We start from the raw sequence: 23382 nt of genomic DNA, 5'->3' as shown, positions 1-23382 counted from the left end.
GTAGAGTCGCCGGGGGGCCGTAGGCGGGGCGGAGTGGGGCGAACGGGGTGGGGCCGGCAGGGATGGGGCGAGACGGGCTGGGAACGGCCGGGCTGGGATCAAGCGGGATGGGGCCAGCCGGGCTTCCCCCGCGCTCCACGGCTATGCTCTGGGTTTGGCTCCTGCTCGGCTCCAGCTGGGGCCCGGGTCCCCCCGGGGTCGGTGCCGTTCCGCGTCCAACGGCCACCTACGTGCTGGACGACGGCGGCGGGCTGGGCAGGCAGTTCGACGGCATCGGCGCTGTCAGCGGCGGAGGGGTGAGTGCTGCCCCGGGACCTTGGCGAAGGGGGCTGCGGGGACGGCATGGGGGGTCTGAGGGGCCCCTCGAGCTCCCGGTGCCTTTGGTAGGGGGTGAGGCGAGGCTGGGGACTCGGGGAGAGCAGGAGTGATGCTGCTGGGGAGCTGCGCTTTGCTTGCGGTAAGTCTGTGTCCCTGTTCTCCAAAATTTCTTCTTTGAAGTGTATCAGAGTACCAAGCACTTAAAATCTGCAGAAATGTACCAGTGAAGGGTTAGAAAAACCTTGTTGTTTGTGCTTAGCAGAGCTCCTGGTGTTATGTTCACTTCTGTAGTTTTATTAACTATACGAAAGTGCCCAGGGTGAAAAATTGGGATATATTTATGTATTTGAAAGCTAAGGTGTGCATATTTTCACTTTCTTTCTGTTTTAGGCCACGTCTAGACTCCTTGTGAACTACCAAGAACCTTATCGCTCGCAGATTTTAGATTATCTGTTCAAGGTAAAGTCCGCTTCACTGCTATTCTGCATGAAATTAGGCGTTATTATTTCTTATTGTTGAATGTTGGGACTCTTATCTATAGAGTATTCAGTATTATTTAGGATTAGACAAACTCCATCTTATAAAGCATTTACTTCAAAGTTGATTGTTTGACTAGACACCTCAGCATTGTAGAAAAATAGAAAAAGTAATAGGTTGTATTAGTAACTGCAGGTTGTAGATGGCTGTGTAGCTAAAAGAGTGGAATGGTCTAGCTCTGAGAGAGGTTAGATCTGTTAGTGCTAGGTTGTATGCTAATTCACGGTGTAGTGAAACACTCATTTAGCTTTCTTTTTTGAAAAGGTCACGTAACTGTTTGCAAGATTAGTAATTATGAATGCAAAGCTTACACATGTCAAATATTTTTTTCAGGCTTTATTTTTATTATGGTTTAACCTTGCGTGTATTCTTGTGGGATAAATATTTTATTTATTTTTATTCTTCTCTCATAAAGAATGAGCTTCTTAGCTCTTCACAAGAGTTTTGATTCTGTGATGAAGAGCTAGGAGGCTCGTTCTTCTGGGACAAGAATAGAACCAGCAAGAGTAGTTGGTAGTCTAGTGTGTGAATTCTGAAACCAAAGGAAGGAGTTGCCTTCCTTCAGAATATGACATCTGTCAACATTATATATCTGATAGGTGCTAACTGTAATAATGTTGTTTTTATCAGAATTTTAAATTTTATTTGTTGTCCTTGACAGTCAGCATGTTGTTCAGGAGCTTTTTTCTTCAAATTATTAAAATTACTCTTTTTTTCCTGTTTTCAACATATTTTTATCATTCATTTGGGGCTAATGAGGGCTAAATTGTTTTTGTGGCTAAAATGAATGGCGTAGTCGTTTGTTATGATTGTAGGAAGTGGGTCAGATGGTTTTGATTTGAGTACAGATAGATTCACAAAATGTGAAAACTTATGCAGGGACTGCATCATTTCAATAGACTGCCTGTTCCAAACTAGTGTACTTCCAGTACAAGTGCAACTACTGTAGAACGAGTACAAATATTACTGGTTTGTAAGCTGCTTTAGTTAGCAAGTGTAACCTGTGGGGTTACTCAACTTAATATATGGTAAGATTATTGCCCTTAACAGTAATAACTTGTTTTGCTTTTGGCACTGTAAATTACTCTGCTGAAAGAGGATGTCATGTCACTTTCAAGTAGTGTAATCCAGATGGCTGGAGGGGAATAGTTTACTGTGTAGTTTAAAATTGGTTACAAAGGTTAGAGTAAGGCATAATGTCTGACTGGAGTTTGAAGACCAAAATTGTGTGCTACAACACATGTTATGAGTTTTCTGAAGGAATCAACAGGATTGTGATAAAAGAAAATCTAGCTGAGAGATTGTGGTTTTCAAATAATTTTTGCTATGTTCTTTCACCAAAACTTCTGAAAATGTCAAATAAGTGGGAAACAACTTTGCCTCATTCTACTTACCTTTTAATGCCTGATTTATATAGTAGAGATGAAAAAGGGTATGTATTAGAAGTTTAAAATAACATATGGAGGACTCATGGTAAACTGGGAAATATTTGCTTCTTATTTAAAAACCAAAACACCAAAAAACTGTATGCCAAGCAAACTATTGTCTGTGTAGCTTTTTTCTTTAATTGAAGTGCATTCTTACATCTTGAAACTTTTTTTTAGATGCCAAAATTATACTTCGGTAATTTCATGGAGGAGGCCAGCTCCATTAGTGCTTATTAATATAATGATTAGTTCTAAGTTCTGGCTTGAGCAACTCTTAAAACCACCAATGGCTGGATGAACATACTAGGAATAGGATGACTTACGTGCTTAAATTCTGTATTCTGTCTACTAGTCAGAGGCAAGGGAAACAGGATAGTGGACCAAGTGGCCATTTGTTTTCCAGTATGGCAACTTTCCTCTTCTCATGCTTTCCGTCTGTAGGTTATTTCTGACCCAAATGTATGCTCTTTCACATAAGAAGTGTAATCCTTTAAACCAATGAACAAGTTAATTACAAGGATAACAGCTCTGATTGTTTGATTTTTTTTTAAAAGGAAATAATAAACTTGACTTATAATAACATTAAAAATACTGTTGTGTTCCTTATGTAGCTCATTCTGCATTAAGAACTCTTCAATATTTTCTTTAACATAATCAATTTAAAATCTACAGAGTGGGGGGAAGTGTCATTAACTGTGCAAGAGTCAGTGAAACTGGCTAAAGATAAATTTTTATTTATCTTTACCAGTTTCTTTTGGAAGCAGAATTTCTTGTAATCTCACGTTGCACCTGATATGGGTGTTTAAAAATAACAATAAAGTATTGAATTTCCAGCATCCTCAAAACTGTGCACTTATTTGTTTCACAGTTCTTTTCAATAGTCTGACTTCTCTCTTTCTTTCTCTTTTTCCTAGCCAAATTTTGGTGCCTCTTTGCATATCCTCAAAGTAGAGATAGGAGGCGATGGCCAATCAACAGGTATGGATTTTGCAGGGTTTAACTTTTCATTGCAATGTGCTGTTAGAAACATGTCCTGCATGCTGCACTTCAGTTAAAAAATGCAGATATGTTATGTAGTTCTACTGAAGTTGCACAAAAATATCAGAAACAATGCCAACTTGTAGAAGAGAAATTTACACGAAATTCTCAATATAATGGTTAATAGGTTGCATTCTAGACCAAGTAAGTTCTTTTTCCTTCCTAGATTAGGGAAGCTTTCTGAATTGCAGAGCATTTCTCAAACACTGGTTTTGCAATACAAACGCTGTAAAACTTTTCTAGGGCTAGGTAATATATGTCTTAAAAACATGAAAATGCAAAGACAGCTGATCAGAAGCAGTTAGGTTTCTTTGGTTTCATGAGCTGCAACATTTCACTGGGGTGTCTTGTCTGAAGGATACTGCGCGCTTTGTTTTTGCCTGGCCACAATTGCAGGTGAAAAAGTCTTGGTGCAATTTGCCTAGTTTATTGTATTTACGTATAGGAGAAATGGAGTAATACATGTTTATTAACTGTTTGTTATTGAAAACTAAGAAAGAGTAACTAAATTACAGTTCATAATGTTTTTTCTTCTTTCCCTCTCCCTCCTATATGTCAGCATTTAGACATAACCTGCTGATTATACTTTCTACCATGTTCTTTCCTTCTAACCTGTAACATTTGCAGTAGTTAAGACCAAGATGATAATGCTAAATCTATATTTAGGATTATACCTGTGAATTTAAAATGCTCAATAGTTAACCAGATTCTGATGCAAAAAAAAAGAGGGTATAATCTTTTTTTAAAAAAACACCAAACAAATGGAAATTTATGCTAAGTTAATATGCTAAGAATGAAGGGTAGCAAGTCTTGCATGTTCCCTTCCACTACTCACTTTGCTTTGAAGCAAAACAAAGAATGTGTGAACCGTGTTAGAGTTATGTGCCTGCATACTGTGGCAGTGAGCAATACAGAGAACTTCATAATGTGTGACAGCTTATGACACAGAAGATAATTGTGAACTACCTGTCTCTTTCCTTCCTAGATGGTACTGAGCCCTCCCATATGCACTATGAAAATGATGAGAACTACTTCCGGGGCTACGAATGGTGGCTGATGAAAGAAGCTAAAAAGAGGAACCCCCAAATTAAACTGATTGGTAAATTGTTTCGTGCTTTAGGATTTATATGCTTTTTTTAATGCTTTTTTTCTAACTAACATATCTGGTCCTTAATTAGCATAGTTATTTTAATGGACAAATGTTTTTGTTGCAGTAGGCAAGGTAGAGAATCTCTAGTGTTTGGTAATCTTGCATTGATATTTCCCTTAAACATACTATTTTGCTTTGCTATAGTAGAATAACATTCTGAGCAGTGAATCTCTAATAATTTGCTTGCATGAAGTGACATTAATGCTTAGATGTTATCACAGTGATGAATATAAATGATTTATTCCGAGGGGTGAATTTTTGTATAATAAGTAGAGTAAAAAATTGGGAGGAATAAAGTAAACTTACAGAAAGTATGGATCTGTAAATCTTTCATGCACCAAGTTCAATTATATGTCCTTATTACAAACCTATCACCTTCCCTCCCTGTTACAGTGCTTTCTGTCTTGCTTTGTTTGATACATACAGAGTTGAGCTGTAAGAAGACTTGACTGTTGCTCTGTTTTGATCATCAGTTGTGTATGTGCTGTGACAGTAGGAATGTGTAACCCTAGATTTTACATGAAACACTTTTCAGAATGTATTTCACGTGAAAGGAGGGAAGAAGCTTTTTATTCTGCAAAAACAGTTTCAAAAATGAACCTTGATATAAATAATTTGATTTTGTAGTGAGGTGCCAGATGGCATGTGTGTACTTCCTGAAACTGGAAGTAATCTTTCTTAGTAATCACGATAGATCTTGATTCTGAAACAGAAAAGTCAGCATGTATCTCTTGGTGCTGTTTTGAGCAAATATTTTTTTGTGAAATTGTTAGCACAGAACTAGTTATGTACTAAATGCTGGGCTCTTCCATGTGCGAAGGCCACCAGTATTCCCTGATAAATTCTAAAATTAGCTGATGGACCTGGCATTTTAAGATATTTGCATTTCTCTTAAATTTTTGAAATGGTGAAATTGACCTTGATATTGAATACAGGTGCCTTTTGCTATTAATAATGCATTCATGTAATATGTGATTGCTTCCATTTCGTATGTGGTTGCAGAACATATTGTTATAATTGGTACCTTTGTAAGAGCAAAACAGAAATCAGCAGTCTCTGCAGGGCAGAGAAACCTCATAATTCAAACAAAATACACTGCATCATTTGATTGTACACTTCTGTCTAAATCAGTCTATCTTCGTTTTAGTCTGAATAATTATTCATGTGCAGCATAGCAACCAGACAAGGAAATAAATGTGGCTTGTGACTTGTTTCTGTTTTTTCACGTAGTTTACTTGATTATGTGTTGTACTCTTATAACAAAGTGCCAATATGTATGATAATTTGCAAAGTCTTTTATGACTAAGTCATGCAAGAGACAAGTTCCCTCCAAAGTAAGTTATAACAAATGCGCACATCTGTAAGTAGTAAAAATATTTTAAAAGTAACCATTATAGTATTTCAGGAGCTTTATTTCCAGGAACTTGAAAGGTTGTCAGTGATGTTTGTGTTCTTTCCCTGTGATAATTCTGGTCATATAATTTATCAATATATGCTAACTTCCTGCTTTTAGAGTGTCTTCCTCTTTGTATCACCAGACAGACATCCTTTTTCTGTAGTCTGTGTTATTCCAGTTTCACCAACAGGATTATTTAATCATCTGATGCTTTTTTTTCTGATTTGATATTGCTTCAAATTTCAGTCAGCAAAATTTAAAAGGTCTTTTCAGATAAGAAAGTTGTACTTTCTCTTACAAAAGAAGCGGAACCAAAACATAAAAGTTACTTTAAGTACCTGCAAGCCTCCAAAAATATGACAGTTTTGCTGGCACCAGCTGTTGTATGCTACCAGCTTGTGTGTCTAATTACCTGTCATTCAGGCATCAAATTTTGCCTTATTCATCCCCAAGGCATGATTCACTACAGGATTTGCCAGTCAGGTTCTCTTAGACAAGCACTGTGATAAACAGTAAGGTTACCATCTATGACTGATTATTAATAACTTGCCTTTTCCCTCAAATCAAGTGCTCAGTAAAGGGAAGAGGATATGCCTTTGAATTTGCCTGTGATGTCTTATACAGAGTCAGCTGAAAATGTAGGAGGATCTGCTGAGGTTAATTTGTTATTCTTACTTTCCACAAGATCTAGAAAGCTGCTGACACTTGGAAATGCTTTTTCATGATCCTATTCTTTTTTCTTCTGTTATGATCAGATCATCACTTGTTCTGGAATTCATACTCAGGAGCTTAACAATTTTTGGTGTTTAGTATTGATCCTTGTCTATAATTTCGTGAACTGGTAACCCAAAGTCTTTGGAATGTTAAACCTGTTAGAACTAATGCTACACAGAGCGTATACACATATACAGAAATATTGCATGTAGTCAATTGCTCTCTAGTAATAGAATAGTTTGGGTTGGAAGGGACCTTAAATGTCATCAAATTACAACACCCCTGCTGTGGGCAGGGGCACCTTCCACTAGATCAGGTTCCCTAAGGCTCCATCCAATCTGTCCTTGGACGCTTCAAGGGATGGAGCATCCACAGCTTCTCTGGGCAACCTGTCCCAGTGCCTCACCACCCTGTGAGTAAAGAATTTCTTCCTTATATCTAATCTAAATCTCCCCTCTTTTAGTTTAAAGCCATTCCCCCTTGTTCCATCATTGCATTCCTTGATAAAGAGTCATTCTTGATCTTTCCTGTAGCGTTCCTTATGGTACTGGAAGGGATGGGTTCATAGCTTTAAAAAAAATAATATATATATATACACACATACATACACATATATATATATAAATTATGATCAAAACCAATAATAATGCAGCATATCCTGTTGTAAGAGGAGTAATGTTTTATTGTCTTCATTGAAACTATGCAAATCTGAAGGGCATATCTGCTTCTTTGATTTAGGTAGAACAAATTACAGCTTGCTCTCGAATCTTACTTAAGTGGGTGGTCTATGTTACTCAGTATCTCATTAATTTGTTTTTATTCTCTCTTCAGGATTACCCTGGACGTTTCCAGCATGGATAGGGAAAGGTGAAAACTGGCCCTATGACTATCCACATGTCACTGCTTACTATATTATTTCTTGGATATTAGGAGCTAAACAGTATCATGATCTGGACATTGACTATATTGGGGTCAGTAAAGCACAATTTCCAGTATATTTTATCTGTCTTCATTCGTAAGGTTTTTGCTCTTGTCTCTTTGTTGATTACTGGGTGAAAGAGGGATGAGAAATTGTAGTTGCAGTTCTGGCTTTTTCTGTTGCAGTGAGAAAGGCAGAAGTTATGCTAGTTTACAGTCTTTCTGCAATACTGGCCAATAATGCTGACACAGTATAAAATGGCTAGATTCCTGCCTTCCCAATTCTAGAATGAAATTACCAGAGAATTTGAGGATTTTGAAACCTGTTTGAAACTTGGTCTTGTAATTTCCTGCCTTGTTTGCTCTGCCTGGGTTTCAGAGGTAACCGGCTAACAAAAAACATTAAGTTAAGACTTGGAGATTGTGAGTCAGCTAACACGGCTTCTTGGCATACAATATGGTTACTATTTTGCTGAAGGGCAACCATCTACAACTTTTTCCATTTTTGCTTCCATTATTTAGAGTAGGTTAAGGTGCACATGTTACAGTATACTGCTCAATTTTGTTACAGAGCAATAAATGGAAGTGGTGAGTGAATGTCTGAGAAAAATGTAATTTGGAGATGAGAGGGAAAAGCCCACAGTCTGGAAAAACATTTCAAATTCATTATTTGACAGAGATTCAACACTTTCTTTTTTTCTTCTGCCTAAGAAAATGTCTGGATAGGATTCCTTTAAAAGCACTACACTTATTGAAGCACTTATTCTGGGCTTCTAAGTGTTTTGATATGAGAGTTGTTTAACTGCAGAAAAGCTGAAAATCACTTCAGCAGTCCGGAGTGAAACTCTTAAAGTTATGGTTCCCATCCCTCTAGAAAAGCCTGACCTTTCTACTGTAGTGTGGGAAGGTATGTATGATGTATCTCTCTTCTGGAATGTGTCCATTTTGATGTTGCTGGCTGATTTCATCTGTGTCAGTCTTGCACTTTGGGTAGCACAGTGATGCTTCAGAAATTGAATTTTGGGGGGTGGGGTGGGACATACCTTCTACTCTAAAAGCACAGCAAGGTGAAAATTTAAAACCAGGTAAGTTCTGCATATTAGGTATTTGAATAATGTCTGCTGCTGTACTGTTACTTGACATTGCAACTGGCCTTCTGGGTTCTATACCTCTAAGGAAGAGGAAGTTCTGCTTCAATGAGCATTGTGCTGGCAGTTGATATTGTCTACTCTCTTTGTGGGAATTATGTGAAATACAGGAAAGGAGTGAGGTCTGTGAAGGCTCAGAAACTGTAAGTAATTTTCTTGTAACTTCAGAAATCAGCTGATCATATTAGCACTTGTGGAAGGATCTAGAAATATCCTTCTGGTGGTTTTTGTCCTATAAAGAAACAAGCCTGCAAGTCTTCCTGAATCTTCTCGTCTATACGGAGTTTTCAGTAGGCAGAAGATGCGCATTGTGAGGAATTGCCTAGAACCAGCCAACAAGAAACACTGAGCTCTTGGCACATTTTAGTGGCAGGCTACTCACTACGCTCAAAATCACACAGACATCTTCCAGTTGGATGAAACTGCCCGTTTGTAAATAGCTGGGTGACCTTCACCTACAGGGGCACACTTACGACCTTTACTGGTGAATGTGGGTCATAGTGCTCATGTTGCAGGTCAGGAAAAGTAAGAAAGTTTTTGACTTGACGTTTTGTCCCTGATACTTGGTAGAAAGGAACGCCTCCATTCCTTCTCTTGAATTTTGGGCTGTGTTTAGCTTAAACACCCTTTCCATAAAATATGGCAACCCAGAGCAATCTAAATCATATTGTTTTATGTGTCTTTACTTAAACTATACTGTGTTTCTCTTGTATTCAACTATGGATGTAGTCCTGTGTAAATTATAAAGAATTCAAAGTGTCACGGAATAATGTCCTGAAATTGTAGGCAATCATTCAATGCAGCAGTCATTTTCTCTCTCCATATTAGCGTATGGCAACAAGGGCCTGTTCTGTATGACCATGCCTTGAAGCCACAATGTTTTTTTCTAGAGGAGTTCTAACAAACTGTAGGCCCATAATGTTCATAATGTGTAACGTGGCAAACCGTTGTAGAGCTCCCACAGCATTAGAACAAGAATGCAGGCAGTAGGTCCAAGAGTTAGATAAAACAAGCAGCTGTTTGGAACTTTCATATCAGGCCTCCAGGGGAGAATTCTATAACAAAACCAATCAGAACACTTTCTTCTAGGAAACTAAAACTGTGGAGTTCATTAATGATTGTGTAATCTCATATATACATAAATAAAATCTTTAGTTATCTGTCCAGACTTCTCTAAATGGCTTTTTGCTTTTTGCTTTATAGATATGGAATGAAAGGGCATTTAATAGCAAATATATCAAGGTATGTATGTTTTTTCCCTTCTCTAAAGTGAAATGTGCTTCCGAAGTTTGTCTTTATCATATGTAAATGATTAGCTTTGCTGACTTTGCCTAGAAAAGGGACCGTAATCCTGCAACTGCTTCACTTACTAAACCCTTTCATGTAGTAGTAGCAGACATAGAATGCTAATGGAATCAGTTCTTTAGATTTTTTTTTTCTTCTGAAACTCTTATTTTGAACTTTGTGTGTCAGTGTATGGTAAATATGTGGAACATTTTAACGGAAGCTCCAGTTGAATCATACAAATTTGTTTTTTTACTGTCTTAAACATAGCTATGAAATAAGTCACAGATTACAATTACTTAAAAATTCTCTAGTGAAGTTCAAGTGGATATCATATTCTTAGATTATTATTATAAAACTGCAAGTTCTTATATTTTCTGCTCTACTTTTTTCATAATGTAAAGTCTCTGTATTGTAACTGCAAAAGTCAATGCCTTGTGTTTGAAATGAATTGGAGAGAGACGGTATTTCACATAACTGACACTGAGGTATCACTACGCTATCACTGCTCCCCTCCCCACACACCCTTCTCTGGAAGCTTGCTTCTATTTGAGTTATGTTGAAGTAGAAACTTAAGTATAAGCTTCTGCTATATTCACTTCCTTTTTTTCTGCTTCAAAGCTAAGAAGCAATTGCATTACCACTTTTTAAAAGCAAATGAGTTGAACTTAGTGTGTAGAAAATTGCCAATTTTTCTTGCAGAACACAGCAGAGATTGGATCCCATCTGCTTAATTATTCTGTTAGTGGCTATTAGAAAAGTTACAGTTCTTACAGTTTGTGTGCACTGGATAAGGTTAGTCATGTCATTTGACCTTGACAATTTCTGTCATTATTTCATTCACTGATTAGTTTTAGTAGAATAGTACAAGAAATGGTGTATAACAGTCAAACATAACATGCGTTAAGATGGGGGGGGGGGGGAAGCACACCCTTTAATAAGGCTGGCATATAAAATTCTGCCTATTCCTAAAAACTGGGTATTCTACTTTAAAACCTTTTTTCCTTTCTATTGTATAAGTAGATGGGCAGCATTAGATCTATTTCCTATGATTTGTAAGCTGCTTTGAGTGAGGGAGGTCAGGAAGCACTGGCAGAAAACTCTACTGGCATTATACCTGGTACAGACAAAGAGAAACACCTTATCCATTTTTATAGGCTTCTTGTTAACAGATATGTTAATAAACTGTGTATCGTAAACTGATTTACCTGTTTCACTGCCAGCACAGCAACTTAGTTTCCAAGACTCATCACAACTTAGACCAACTTCTGCTAGTTATGCTTCATTTTACAACTAATTGTATTAAAGTGATTTTGTAGCAGCCTGTGAAAGTTAGTCTAGACCATTAGTTCCTTTTGGACACAGAGGTTTGGCACTAGTTTTATTGACATGCAAAATCCATGCCAGAGAAAATGCAAAAGCACAGAAGTGTGACATAGAACATCTTGGTATCTGTGCCAAGTTGTCTTGTTTCTTCATGCATGTCTAGTAGCAAAACTCTTGTGGATTTTGTTAGTGAAACTGCTTAAATCCCTGTCCAAACTTGTTCAGTGGGTATGTTTAGAATCCTTTTAAAATATGTAATCTTGATGTGTGTTTAGTACAAGCCATAGGCTTTTTTAATGTAGGAAAAGTGTTTGTAGGGCTGTCTCTATAACGAAACAAACAAACCAAAACAGCAACAGAATGCAGAAACTAGAAGTTCTCTGCCTTATTTAGTGTCAAGAAATTTGGGTGCTGGGATTTTCTTTTTTTGAAAGAGAAGTTCTTCACTGATCAGGTATAGCCTAAAGGAAAATCTAAGGATACTAGTAGTCTCCTAAAGGATAATTACAATTGTAGGTAATTTTCGCAGGTAGGAAGCAGGGGGAGATGCGTGTGCCTGGGCTGTTTAAGTAGAAATCCGACTTTGGTCAGTACCTATATTATAAAAGCAAAACCACACAGAACTGGAAACACTTGCTTACAGTCTGGAATAAGGCAATGCAAATAGGATAGAAGATAGAGTAATGTGCTTTTTGAGCTGCAAGTTTTATTTGTTCACTACCTAGGTGAAATGTTGCTAGGAAAGTTGATGAAACAAGCTTTTGTAAAAACAATCACTGGAGGGAAGGCAGATCTTATTATAAATACTCATTTTATTTCACCATATCACTGATTGAAACAGAAAGGTTCTTTTTTGCTCAGTCCTCTGCAGCGTCACCTGGATGCTTTCTAATCTGTTTGCTTTGGCTTCCAGATGTGAGAAGAATATGGAGTACAAACTCTAGAGCAGAGGCATTCTACATGTTAGCTTTTTAATACTATTGGGACAACTTTTGGCTTCTAGAGCTATATTTTTAAAATTTGATCCTAAGATCACCAAAACATTCATTGAAAAGTATCAGTGTTCACCCCATTAATTGATATAATGCTTTATGTAACACCTGTCTTATCATTCGTTCTCTTACTCTGTGCTGCCATGTGGCATCTATTCTATAATCAATGATTCTGTTTGCAGTCAGCCATTTCAAAATACTTACTAAAATGTGCAGCAAACGTATTCTATAATGACAAATACATGACATAGATCAACTTAAATTCTTGGTTATTTTGCTAAATTTTACCTTTATGAAATTATTTTAGTTGCTTCATCCACTAAGGCTCCAGTTGTTTCTTACGATGTAGAAGAAACAACAGAGAGAGAAGCAATGATTCTGTGGCTTGTCAATTCTTCCAAATTCTTCCAATTGTATTTTTAAATACTGTCATCTTAAATTGACCCTAAAATTTAATAAGTATCTTTATACAAATGTCTGTACTGGGATTTGGGGTGGCTGGAATGACACCATTCTGCATATGTTATTGTGGAGTACATTGTGTGTCTACAGTTCTGTGTCCTTGGTACTTATTTTTTCACATGGACATTCTGCAACATTTCGAGTCGTTTTGTTCTGCTGAGCTATCTTTATGATTAGGCAGTTTTTCTGAATGTCTAACCTACTAAATCTTGCTGTATGTCCATCGGGTGTTACCTTTTGTCTTAATTCCATCTGCTCCAGAGGGCTGCTAATGTCCTTCCTATTTCAGAGACCACTTAGGTCTTTGAATATTGTCATGTCTTCCCTCAGTCTGTTTTCTAGGTTAAACAGCACTAGTCATGACAATCTTCTTTGTAAGTCATATTTTAAGTCTTATCTGTCATCTCTGCTGTGGAATAGGTGGAAAGAATCCAAATCTAGAAATGCACAGTTCAGAAACAAGTACAACTTTCCTTTTTCCCTTGCAGTACACTGGCACTGTTTCTCCTTTGGTAAACCACCATCATCCTCAGAACCATTTCACCAGACTCTGTTTACTTTGTGGTATATAGCAGTTATTGGTGCAGCTTGTTGTACTAAATCAAAGTCATTTATGAGTGAATAATTTTTGGACTATTCTAATTTGTCAAATTCCTCCTTGCTTTGGATCCTGCGCAAATTTAAGGGATGTACTTTGTCCATGAAGTATTTAATAAAAATAATTATATCTACGGAAGTTCTTTCTGAATCCCAATTCAGAAATCTTTGCAGTCACATCCTGTTCTGTTCCTTCCTGCAAGTGGATAGATCGCTGTTACTTTTATTTTCTAATAGTTTTCATACTTGTAGTACATTGTTTTAATTCTAGACATCAGTTAGGAAAGTATTGTGGGAAACATCTTGAAATGCCTCAGTTCCTTAAGATTTTTTGTTAGTTAACCAATCTCTAAAAATGTTTTCTTTTCAGAAGTGTCATTTTTGGCTACCTGTGCATCTTCTCCAATCTCTTTACCCCAATTGAGTCAAACATGTATATAGATTTTGAAAGTGCTGTTATCATTGAACTGGCAATATGTTCTCTTCTAGTCAGGTGCTTAGTATTGTACAATACTTGGGGCTAGAAATGGAAAATCTGCAGTCACATGTAGGAGAAGGTATCTGACAAATATTGGGGAGTAGACCTTGAGATCTAATGTTTTGCAGTGTTTTAGGTTGGCAAAATGACCTAGGCTTGTCTTCAGTTTTCTGAAATGTTTAGTATGTTTTCCTCTGATCTCTTCTGGTTACTGAAGAATTCTGAAAACCGTCACACTGATGGCTATCAGGAACAAAATCTAAATAGGTAAAACTTCTCTAATGTGTCCACTCTTTAATCTGTGCCAAGTTTGTAAGAGGAAGACTGGGTGCAGCCTGATGATTAAGTTGGTACAATGTTGTAGCATCCATCTAACCTCATTGTGGCTTTTGCTGTTATGAAAAAACATGTACCAAACTAATGCTTATTAAAAACAAAACAAAATCAGTTGTAGAATCATATTGTTTAAATAATGGAAAAGCTTTTTTTTTTGTGAACGGCTTCTGACAGCATCTGATCTTAAAATTGTCAGGGATACTCAATAAAACATTTCATGCTAAAAGTTTCAAATTACAGTGACTTTATTGTAAATATTTCTACTATTATGAAATTTTAGTAAGTTTTATGCTTTGAAGGCTTCAAGAACAGAACTTCATTGCTCGTCTTCTTGCTGGAAGGTTATTAACAAGTTTAGTATCCTTTAGATCTAGGCTTGCTTGTCACAATCACTTGAACTTTGCTTTGGGTCCTTGTCTTGACTGCAAGTCAAGACAGAAATGCTCTCTGTTTGCCTTCATGTTGGTGGAGGTCTATTATAAGAAATTACAGAATCTAAGGATTCATGCCTACTGATCTTCGAATGATTTTGAAAAATCTTCCTTATGTATGCATGCATACAGCACGTATTACATAATCCCTGTGTATCTAAGATTGAAGAAAGTATTTTAGGCTGTGGACTGATGTCTGTTCCCAGATGTAGTTGCAGGTGGAAGCCACTGGAAAAAAATAAATGTTTTTAAGTTGAGCATTGAGTTTAAAAACTTGTTTATAATACCAGCCTATTTTTTTGTGTGGCTATCTGACTGTCAGAGATAATTCTTCAGTGTTAAATACTTATCATAACTTTATTGTGGTTGTAATTGTGGCTCCCTTATGAGAAGTGAAAACTTGTCTTCAGAGCAAGATCGGTAACAGATGCTTCCACTGACTGCTCCTTTAGTTTTTACATTGTATACAATCTTAAACAGTCTTAAATTTTCGTGTTGCGTGTGTGATGAAAGGCTGCACTTTAAGTGGTGTTATCTGTTACTAAGGTACTTCGACAGTCTTTGGACAGACTGGGTCTAAGGAACATTGGCATCATCGCTGCGGATGGAGATTGGAACATTTCAAAGGAGATGGTAGTTGATCCCTATCTTAATGATGCCGTTCAGGTAGTCGGGTAAGTGTGGGAGAAGGGAGGAATGTTACACATTACTTATCACTTAATTTCTTTAAAATCTTCACCTCCATTTTGAGAAGTCATGTAGTCATATTTCATACTTCCTAGTCATTCCCAGTTTTGAAATCATCATGTACAGTGGTGACTGACTACTCTTTCCTGTTTCTCTCCCAGCTTTCAGTTTTAGTGCATGTCTAAGTTGATCATGTAATTCTTCCATCATTTGTTTCAAATATTGAGTTAGGAGCTAGATCTTAGGCTTCTTACATTGTCACTAGCAAATGACAGGAGACTTCTAGCTAGTCTCCAAGTGCATCTTCAAAGTCAGAAAAAAACTTTAGGATGGAATTCTTGGTCTGGAATCTGTTTTAATTTCAGATGAGCTTGAACTTTCACCATGGTACTACTTACCATTGCAGCATTCCCTGTTATAGACCCTTTGCTTATGATTTTTCTGATCATGTTGAAAGGGTAGAAGACTACTTATTGCTTTCATCTGGTAGCATCTGAAGTTTATTTTTATATCTATACAACCTATCTAAATTTCAGCAGGTAGTAGTGCCCACTGTTGCAGTTCTGACAAATGGCAACTTGATTATTTGTCTGTACAATTGCTCCCTAATACACTTTTTCTACCTTGCTTTTTATCAACTGGCTTGATACTCGTTTTGCTGCTCTTGCTTTCTTGCTTGCTTTGATTTCTCAAAACTATTAGATTTTTCAAAGCTATAGCATGTTTACAGTGGTAATCAACTCTACAAGTATAAATTGTTCCCTTGTGTTGCATTAATCTTGCTTACCTCTGTTATTAGCCTTACTGTGATAAGAACGTACTTGTGGTCTGTAACATACTGTTTGTTCTCATTTATATGTAAGGATCTGTGATATAATTGTTTAAACTGATGTATGGTGCAAAGGTTACAGCAAGACAGTTAAGCAGGGATTTTGTACAGAAACAGCTTTTGTGTGTGCTGAGCTTGTAAACGCTGATCACCTGGAAGTAGCTTCCAGAGAAGTAGCAATTATAATGCTGGTGTTGTATAACTAACTTGGTTCCAAAAAGAAAATAAAAGCTGTATGTGTTTATGTCTGGCTTGTCTTGAATAACCAAGACTTGAACCTCAGCAAGTTCATATTGCATTAGGATATATTCTAGTTATGATTCCCATGCTAATGAAATGCTCTTTAAGATGCACGTTCTTATTTGTGCATGTTTTTCTTGAACATGATACATGTTTTTCCTCAACTCCCCCACCCCACTGACCAGAACGAAGAGTTAGAGGAATATTTTCAGTAGTGCTATCTATTAAGAAATTCAGCTATATACACAGGCAACAAAACAAGAACACCATGTTTTTCAGCCAGTACTGACTTTAAGGCACCAACTACCAAGCAGTTCTTGCTGACCTAGAAAAAGATAATAGTAGTTACACATCTGTCCTTCAAGTTCATAAACTTGGTAAAAGTACACTGTATCTGTATGTCTCGTAGATATCTCTGTCTAGTTGATTGCAAAATCTGCTATTCAATCTGTTTTCCTGAGTAGTATTAGATTCTTTTCTGTGAAGTCCTTTCCTGTACGTTCTGTAATCTCTTTGCAAGCTTAACCCTCTCAGTGACTTTGTTTTACATTTCTTCTATTTTGAAATGGAAATTTGGAATTAAAGTTATATTGTTTGTTTAGAAATTATTGGAATGATTGCTTTGGCATCCATCCACAAAAAGTATTTGATATTTACCTTTCTTTGTTTTTCCTTTTGTGTTCTTTTTTTCCTTTCTTTTTTTTGCACCAGGTAATTTTTTAATCTGATTGCACAGTTCCCTGCTTAAAATACCATTTGTAAACTAAGGTATATTGACGGTAGGGTTTTGCTTTTTGTTCCCCCTTCATATTTGTGTCAGTGTGTTTCAATTTCATTGGTGGAAGGAGTGGTCTTAGTGAACGTACTGCTTGCCATTATTTCATACAAATGAAGTGCAGCAGTTGCCATTGAAAAACAGGTGTTACTTTAGAAGAAGGAAAAAAGCTTTTATTTGTTCCTAAATCAAATAACTTACTTGGTACTTGTAAAGTGCTTGGAAGTAGAAGAAAATTGTAATTTAGCTAGCTCGAGTCTTAAACTGTGTTATGCTTCCTTATTTTGTTTGCAATACCGCCTTCGCTACTGTCTTCCTACGTTATTTTGATCAGTGCTTTTTCTGTGTTTGTGTAGTATATCTTCCTACTGCTCTTCTCCCAGGATGTATTATTCAGTGTCTGTAGTCACTGCACCAAGCCTGTCTGAATTTAAGAAATGATTGGACTGTGCACTTAGTCACATGGTCTAAACTTTTGGGTAGACCTGAGCGGTGCCAGGAGTTGGACTTGACGATCCTTATGGATCCCTTCCAACTCGGGATATTCTATGATTTTATGATTCTATGTATGGCTTGGTGCCACCTCTTCTTGTGTTAGATGTGGATTTGGTTTGCAGAGTTTAACAAAGCCTGGCTTTTTGGCAAGATCTTTCTTAAAGGCTTATATTCTGTTATGCAATTAGACTTGAATATATTACAAATATTTTTTTCTGATGTTTATTTAGAAGTCAACAAAGTGAAAATGTTTCTCTATAGTTCTCATCAATTTTAGCTATCTTTGCCTTGTAAGTCATTATTAATGGACAGCCATTGTTGGGTGGTTTTAGAAAAAAAAATCTCCCTTCAGGTCAGTTTGTTTGCCAGACAGAACAAATATTTTTAGTTGATGTATCATGAGCATTTTCTAATACAGTGATCAAATAGCAGAAATGATAGCTGCCGTTTCAATTTTTTCCTCTCTCTTAGTGTCTGGCATTTAAAAAATAAGTAATTAAATAATCATGGTAAGCCTTACAAGGAATGAAGAGGGGTGACAGGAGTTACTTTGTAAAGACTATGGTTTTATGTAAGGGATGGTTGTTTTGTTGATTTTTACAGTTAATGTAGTCACAGCTTTAGGGGAATTGTTAATCTTACCATCAAGGAAGGCTTTTTCAGTCCAATAGGAAGAACAAGTTCAGTTCACTGTCATTTGCTTTCTCCGAGGTAGAAGACATTCTCTGTAAGAGAGATAAATTAACTTGTCCGAGAGTATGCGAATCTGACAGAAGAATAAATATTAATTGTAGAAAATGCTGTCTTTGGGATTTTTGTGATTTTTGGACCATGCTGCTTTTGCCATCTGTTTTAAATGGGATTTTTGTTTTACATAGTTCAAAGCACAAGTTGGAAACTTCATTTCTTCATTTTGGTTTTATGTAACTGATCCCAAGACATAATCGGGACATAAATTGTCTCAATTTCATACTGTAGATTTTACTTGTAAAAGAACCTTTTTTTTTTTTTTATGTGGTATTACTGGGGATGTTATCTGTAATTAGATAGAATGCTCCCTGTGTGAAGCAGGTGCAGTTAGCTCATAGCGCTGAGGCTTCCTAGTTGAGTTTGAATATCTTCACAACCCGTTTGGGCAACTTATTCTATGTTTTTGACTGTGCTCCTGTTCTTTTACCATTTATCTCTTTTCCGCCTTACTTTTTAGTTTTTATACCTAGCTGAATCTTCCAGTCTTCCATCAGTTGCCAGCCTGTACTGTTGCAGGGGATTATTCTGTCTCAGGTACAGGACTTTTTGTTTGCATTTGTTGAGCTTGACAAGGTTCCCATCAGCCTGTTTTTTTTTTCTCCCAGTCTGTTTAGATTCTTGTAAATAGCAGCCCTTCTTTTCAACATATAGCCTGTGAACTTCCTGATTTTTTTTTTTTTGTTGTTATAAAGTTATCAAACAGTATTGGCCCTATATTAGTCTGTGGGGACGTCATGAGTAGTCATCACCTGGTTGGACTCCCCAGCTTGGTGGGAGACCTTGCTAAAGGCAAGCCATAATGACATCCACTGATTTTACCTTGGCCACACAGGTAGTCAGTCATCTTGTCACAGGAAGCAGTTGGGTTTATCAGGTATCGTTTGCCCTTGGTAAATCGTGCTGCTGTTCCCAGTCATCTTCTTGTCTTTCGTATGCTTGGAAATGGCTTCCAGGGTGATCCTCTCTAACATTCCCGGGGAGGAGAGTTCGACAGGCCAGTAGTTTCTCAGATCCTCCTTCTTGAAGCCAGGATTCCAACTGCCTTTCTTTAGTTATCAGGAACACACCCTAATTACAAAATGCTTTAGCCTTGATATGTATGTTAAGTCTGTGAACCAAATATTGTCTTATTCTAATACAAGATATAACAGGAAAATACAATGTAAATAAAATGTTAACATTGAGTTCAGACAGGTTTCTTAAGAACCTTAAGGGGCAGGAAATCTTGATATTTCAGACTGAAGATAAGTTAGTTCACTTTCTCATCTATGGAAAATAACCTTGCAGCACTGTTTCCTGTAGGTAGAACTACAAGGTAGAATTGTTAGAGATGCTTCTGTATGTTTCTACAATATATCAAGTTTGAGAGCTGTCAGGCATTCGATGTTACTTTAATTGCAAGCACAACAAATGCTGGTTAGGGGCCTTCCAGATTTCAAGAAACTACATTGTTAGCCTTGGTCTTACGTGAGGTTTTAGATTTCTTTCAGTAATTTTCAAGGCCTTAAAATGTGTCTTGGGAAGTATATGTTGGTTGCAATTATAAAGCTTGAAATAAAATGCGGTTGAGTAATAAGGTGTGTGTGTCTGGGGTTTTTCTCGTTTCTTCTGTTAGTTGTGTTTAGGAAGAGCTGATCTCACTTGTGTATTGCTTCACCGTTAAACTGAAACAGTGGCTTAGAAGGGAGGAAAGGCAGAATCAACTCCTTTTAATTAAACGTTTGCTTGGCTTTCGCAAAGCTTTGACAGTTAACATTCAGCTGTCCTTGCCCTGCTGTATGTGGCTCTTGTAGCCTAACCCTCTGCATTGTAACGTTGAAGTGGCTGCTCTGCAAGTAGAGTATCTTGCATGAAATCTGCTAGGCTTTGTCTGCCTCTAACTTCATCTGCAGTTTTGTGTGTGTGAGAAAACAAGAACCAAATGTTTTTCACTTTGCCTTTTGTCATGTACTTTGGGGTTTGGCATGGCAGAAGAAGATACGTCCTCCTTTGAAGGCAGTCTGTGCTTGACAATCTGTTTGTTACGTTTTGTTTGGTGTAACAGTTTTTGTCCCAGTTGCAAGAACAAGAATTGAAACATGATATGGTTTTTCTGAAGCGTGTTCAAACAGTGCTGAAGGAGATGCTGCCTTTCCCAAGATAAACTTCTGACAATTTGAAAAACATTTTTTTGTCCCTTCTCTCTGTTCTTTGCTCTCCTATTTTTTTCTTTTTTTTCCAAGCTGTTGAGGTACACATTGGATAAACATGGCCTGCAGCAGGTGAGGATCATAGCCAGCGATAGACTGTGGGAGCCCATTTCCTTTGTCTTGCTGCTTGACTCTGAGCTCCACGACGTGGTCGATGTCATTGGGTAGGGGGTTCTCTTTTTTCGTTTCTTGGTGGTTTGTTCAAAGTTTGTGTTCATATTGCTTCTTTTCGAATGGCATAACCAAAGCTTTACCTCTCTGTACTCTTACCTGCAGTGAAAAGTTTGGTACTGTAATCTTTCTTACTAACCCACATCATGTCAGATGAGCTGTTGTCCTGGTCACAGCTTAAATGCTTTAATTGAATCAGGAGTCTCCTATCATGTGCAAGACTCCAATTGGCTGTGGCTGTGCATTTGATGACTTGAAGGGGTTTTGGAAAACCCTTTTTTTTCCTGAGAGTTAGTTTGGTTCCTGTATTTGATGTGCAAAAAGCGTTTGAACTTCACAACTTTGTATACAACCTTGTATTACTGACTTGCACCACTCTGTTGTTAAAGAAACTGGTGCGAGTCAGAATTGAATTGGTGCTTTGATTATTATAACAAAAAATATATACATCTTCTCAGTTTTCTGTTTCATTATGATGGGAGCCTTACGTTTGGGAAGTATGAAATCAGCTGACTTGTTTCTCTAGTTCTGGGTTTCGTCACATGATGGTAATGTTTTGTGAAGCACTACACTAAATTTGAAGCTTATTACTGACTTCTGAATACAAATACATGTAAGATTTGCTCATTAACTTCTTTTACAGAAGGTCTAAATTTTAATTATTAGGTTCCATGAACTTGGCTGACCTAGTCACATGCTTCAAAAGGGGGCTGTTCCTGCTTCAACTTGAGTCTTTTGTTCATGTTTATATATTTGACCTACAGAGGTAGAGGAATGAAGGCTTTCCTTCCAAACACTGATAAGAGTCTGTATTGCAAAAAAAACAACCCCTCCTCTCATTCTGAACAATAAAAAATATCCTAACAATTTCTTGCAGGTGAGGTCTTGGATTGTGTGCGGGTCAATAAACAAAAGCAATTATCAACTCACTCTGACCAGATACGAACTCACTGTGGTTACCGTGATTGCAACATAGCATGATTCCTTTCTGCTTTTTTTTGGCAGATCCAGTATGCACTCAGTGTTAATTCCAGAAGCTCTGTTGTTTCCATGCTATTTCAGTAAGCTGTAGTTGTTTAACTCTGTGCAAGAAATATAAGTTTTAGAGTCCTTACCCTGATTCAGTCTTAACAGGGAGTTGAAATAGACTCTTTTGTGTGAAGGATAATTGGCTCCTGGGCATTCAGTGGTGCACAGACCAACGCAGGATTTTTCAAAAATATTGTTGGGGTTCTTTTTAATTTGAAATTAAAAAAATATTTATTACCCAGGATTTGACATGACTATACAAAAAAACTAATTTTGGCTTTGTAACTTGATTTGTGATCTCTGAGGTCTCACATCAGAGAAGCTGGAGGGAAAATTAGTTAAAGCTACTGCTTTTGTTATTTTGCGCTATTTGCATCCAGACTTCAACTTAAAGATACTGCAATGCCTAGAAATGAGGGAGAGCCCTGAAGAGACACTGTAAAGCCATTAATAATGTTCACCCACACAAGAATGACCCAGGTCACCAAAGCTCTTTATAACGTGATATTTCCAAACAGCTTTTCAGAGCTATTACAGCTGCATTAATTTTACCAGTGAAATGAAATAGAATGAATTAAACAAGTATTACTCATACAGATTTAAATTACATTGCAACTCTTGGGAAAAAATGTTTTTCAAAGATGGACTTGCAAATTCCGTGCTTATTCATAGTACTTTTGATGTGTTACTTGTTTGTAGCACAATGTAAACCGCTTAGTTCAATTTTGTATGTTGTACTGTTAGAGATCGAGCTATTCTGACTCTCCATGTTGGAAAAGATTCCCCCTTTTCCTGCTGTTAGTGGAAAGAAAACAGGAAGATTTTACAGTGTGTCAGCGAGTTCAAGAACAGCTTTCATTTTTTACCTAATACAAATTCAGAATGCTATGAGGTGACAACTCAGTCTTTTTGATTAGAATCATCAGCGTTCTTAACTAGATCTGTTTTAAATAGGCATTTGGGTAAACATAAGTGTCACAGAAAACCAAGCCTTTTAAAGAAGTTGGTCAAAACTAATTATGTACAAGTTAACAACCCCGGAGTAACTTCACATCATCTTGTTTTTCCACAATAGAATATATGATGTGTGCACTAGTGCAAATTCAAACTGTCCCCCTGTTGCTTCCAGGCCTACATTCTGAATAAGAATGAGAAGCAGGAATAAAAGTGATGTTAGCTGACAAATTGTATTTTTTTTTCTAGAGATGCTGAGAACTAGATTTTGAGGTTTTTGTAGCTAGTGCTTTTTTGCAAAGCTCTGTTGCAGTGATGGTGTTCTTTTTTTTTTAGGTTTAATTTTTACAACCTTGTACAGATATGTAAGAAAGACAGTGGAAAAAACCCGCTATTTCTAACCTGACTTTTTTTCTTCCCTCCTCTCCTTTGGTATATTGCTATGTGCAGGAAAATGGAGCTCTACTTTGTTCCTGTGTAATTTTATGTAAAGCTCTTAACCCCACCCCTCCCCCAAATTTTGGTAAAATACATTTTTTATTGACTCTCTAATAAAAAGTTCTTCAGGACATGGAGTGTAGGAATACAAATCTCATTTTCTGCCTTGTTTTTGCAAGCTGCATGTTTTACACCATTAGAAAAAAAACTTCTTGGTACTAAGGTAATATTTGTGTTTCCAAGCTAAAGGGAAAATGTTTGCTAACCTGTACA

The 23382-nt window shown here is 37.1% G+C and overlaps 1 protein-coding gene across 2 annotated transcripts in view; it reads left to right on the top strand.

Moving 5' to 3' along the window:
• The first annotated feature begins 16 nt into the window (after positions 1-16).
• The window catches only part of GALC (galactosylceramidase), a 39730-nt gene continuing 16364 nt past the window's right edge, over positions 17-23382 (top strand). Inside the window, exons 1-7 of one of the 2 annotated variants that reach the window (XM_080594377.1) lie at positions 17-296; positions 709-777; positions 3197-3260; positions 4306-4419; positions 7412-7551; positions 9850-9888; positions 20551-20681. In XM_080594377.1, coding sequence (XP_080450503.1) covers positions 63-296; positions 709-777; positions 3197-3260; positions 4306-4419; positions 7412-7551; positions 9850-9888; positions 20551-20681 — 791 coding nt within the window. In that variant the 5' untranslated portion in view covers positions 17-62. Of the gene's footprint in view, positions 297-708; positions 778-3196; positions 3261-4305; positions 4420-7411; positions 7552-9849; positions 9889-15098; positions 15227-20550; positions 20682-23382 lie in introns of both variants that reach the window. The other variant, XM_080594378.1, reaches the window with a different exon arrangement.

This window comes from Anser brachyrhynchus (assembly GCF_964034855.1).
Source record: "Anser brachyrhynchus genome assembly, chromosome: 5".
In the NCBI taxonomy this organism is placed as follows: domain Eukaryota; kingdom Metazoa; phylum Chordata; class Aves; order Anseriformes; family Anatidae; genus Anser; species Anser brachyrhynchus.
Note: the sequence above shows the minus strand (reverse complement) of the source record. Positions and strands in the feature narration are given on the sequence as shown.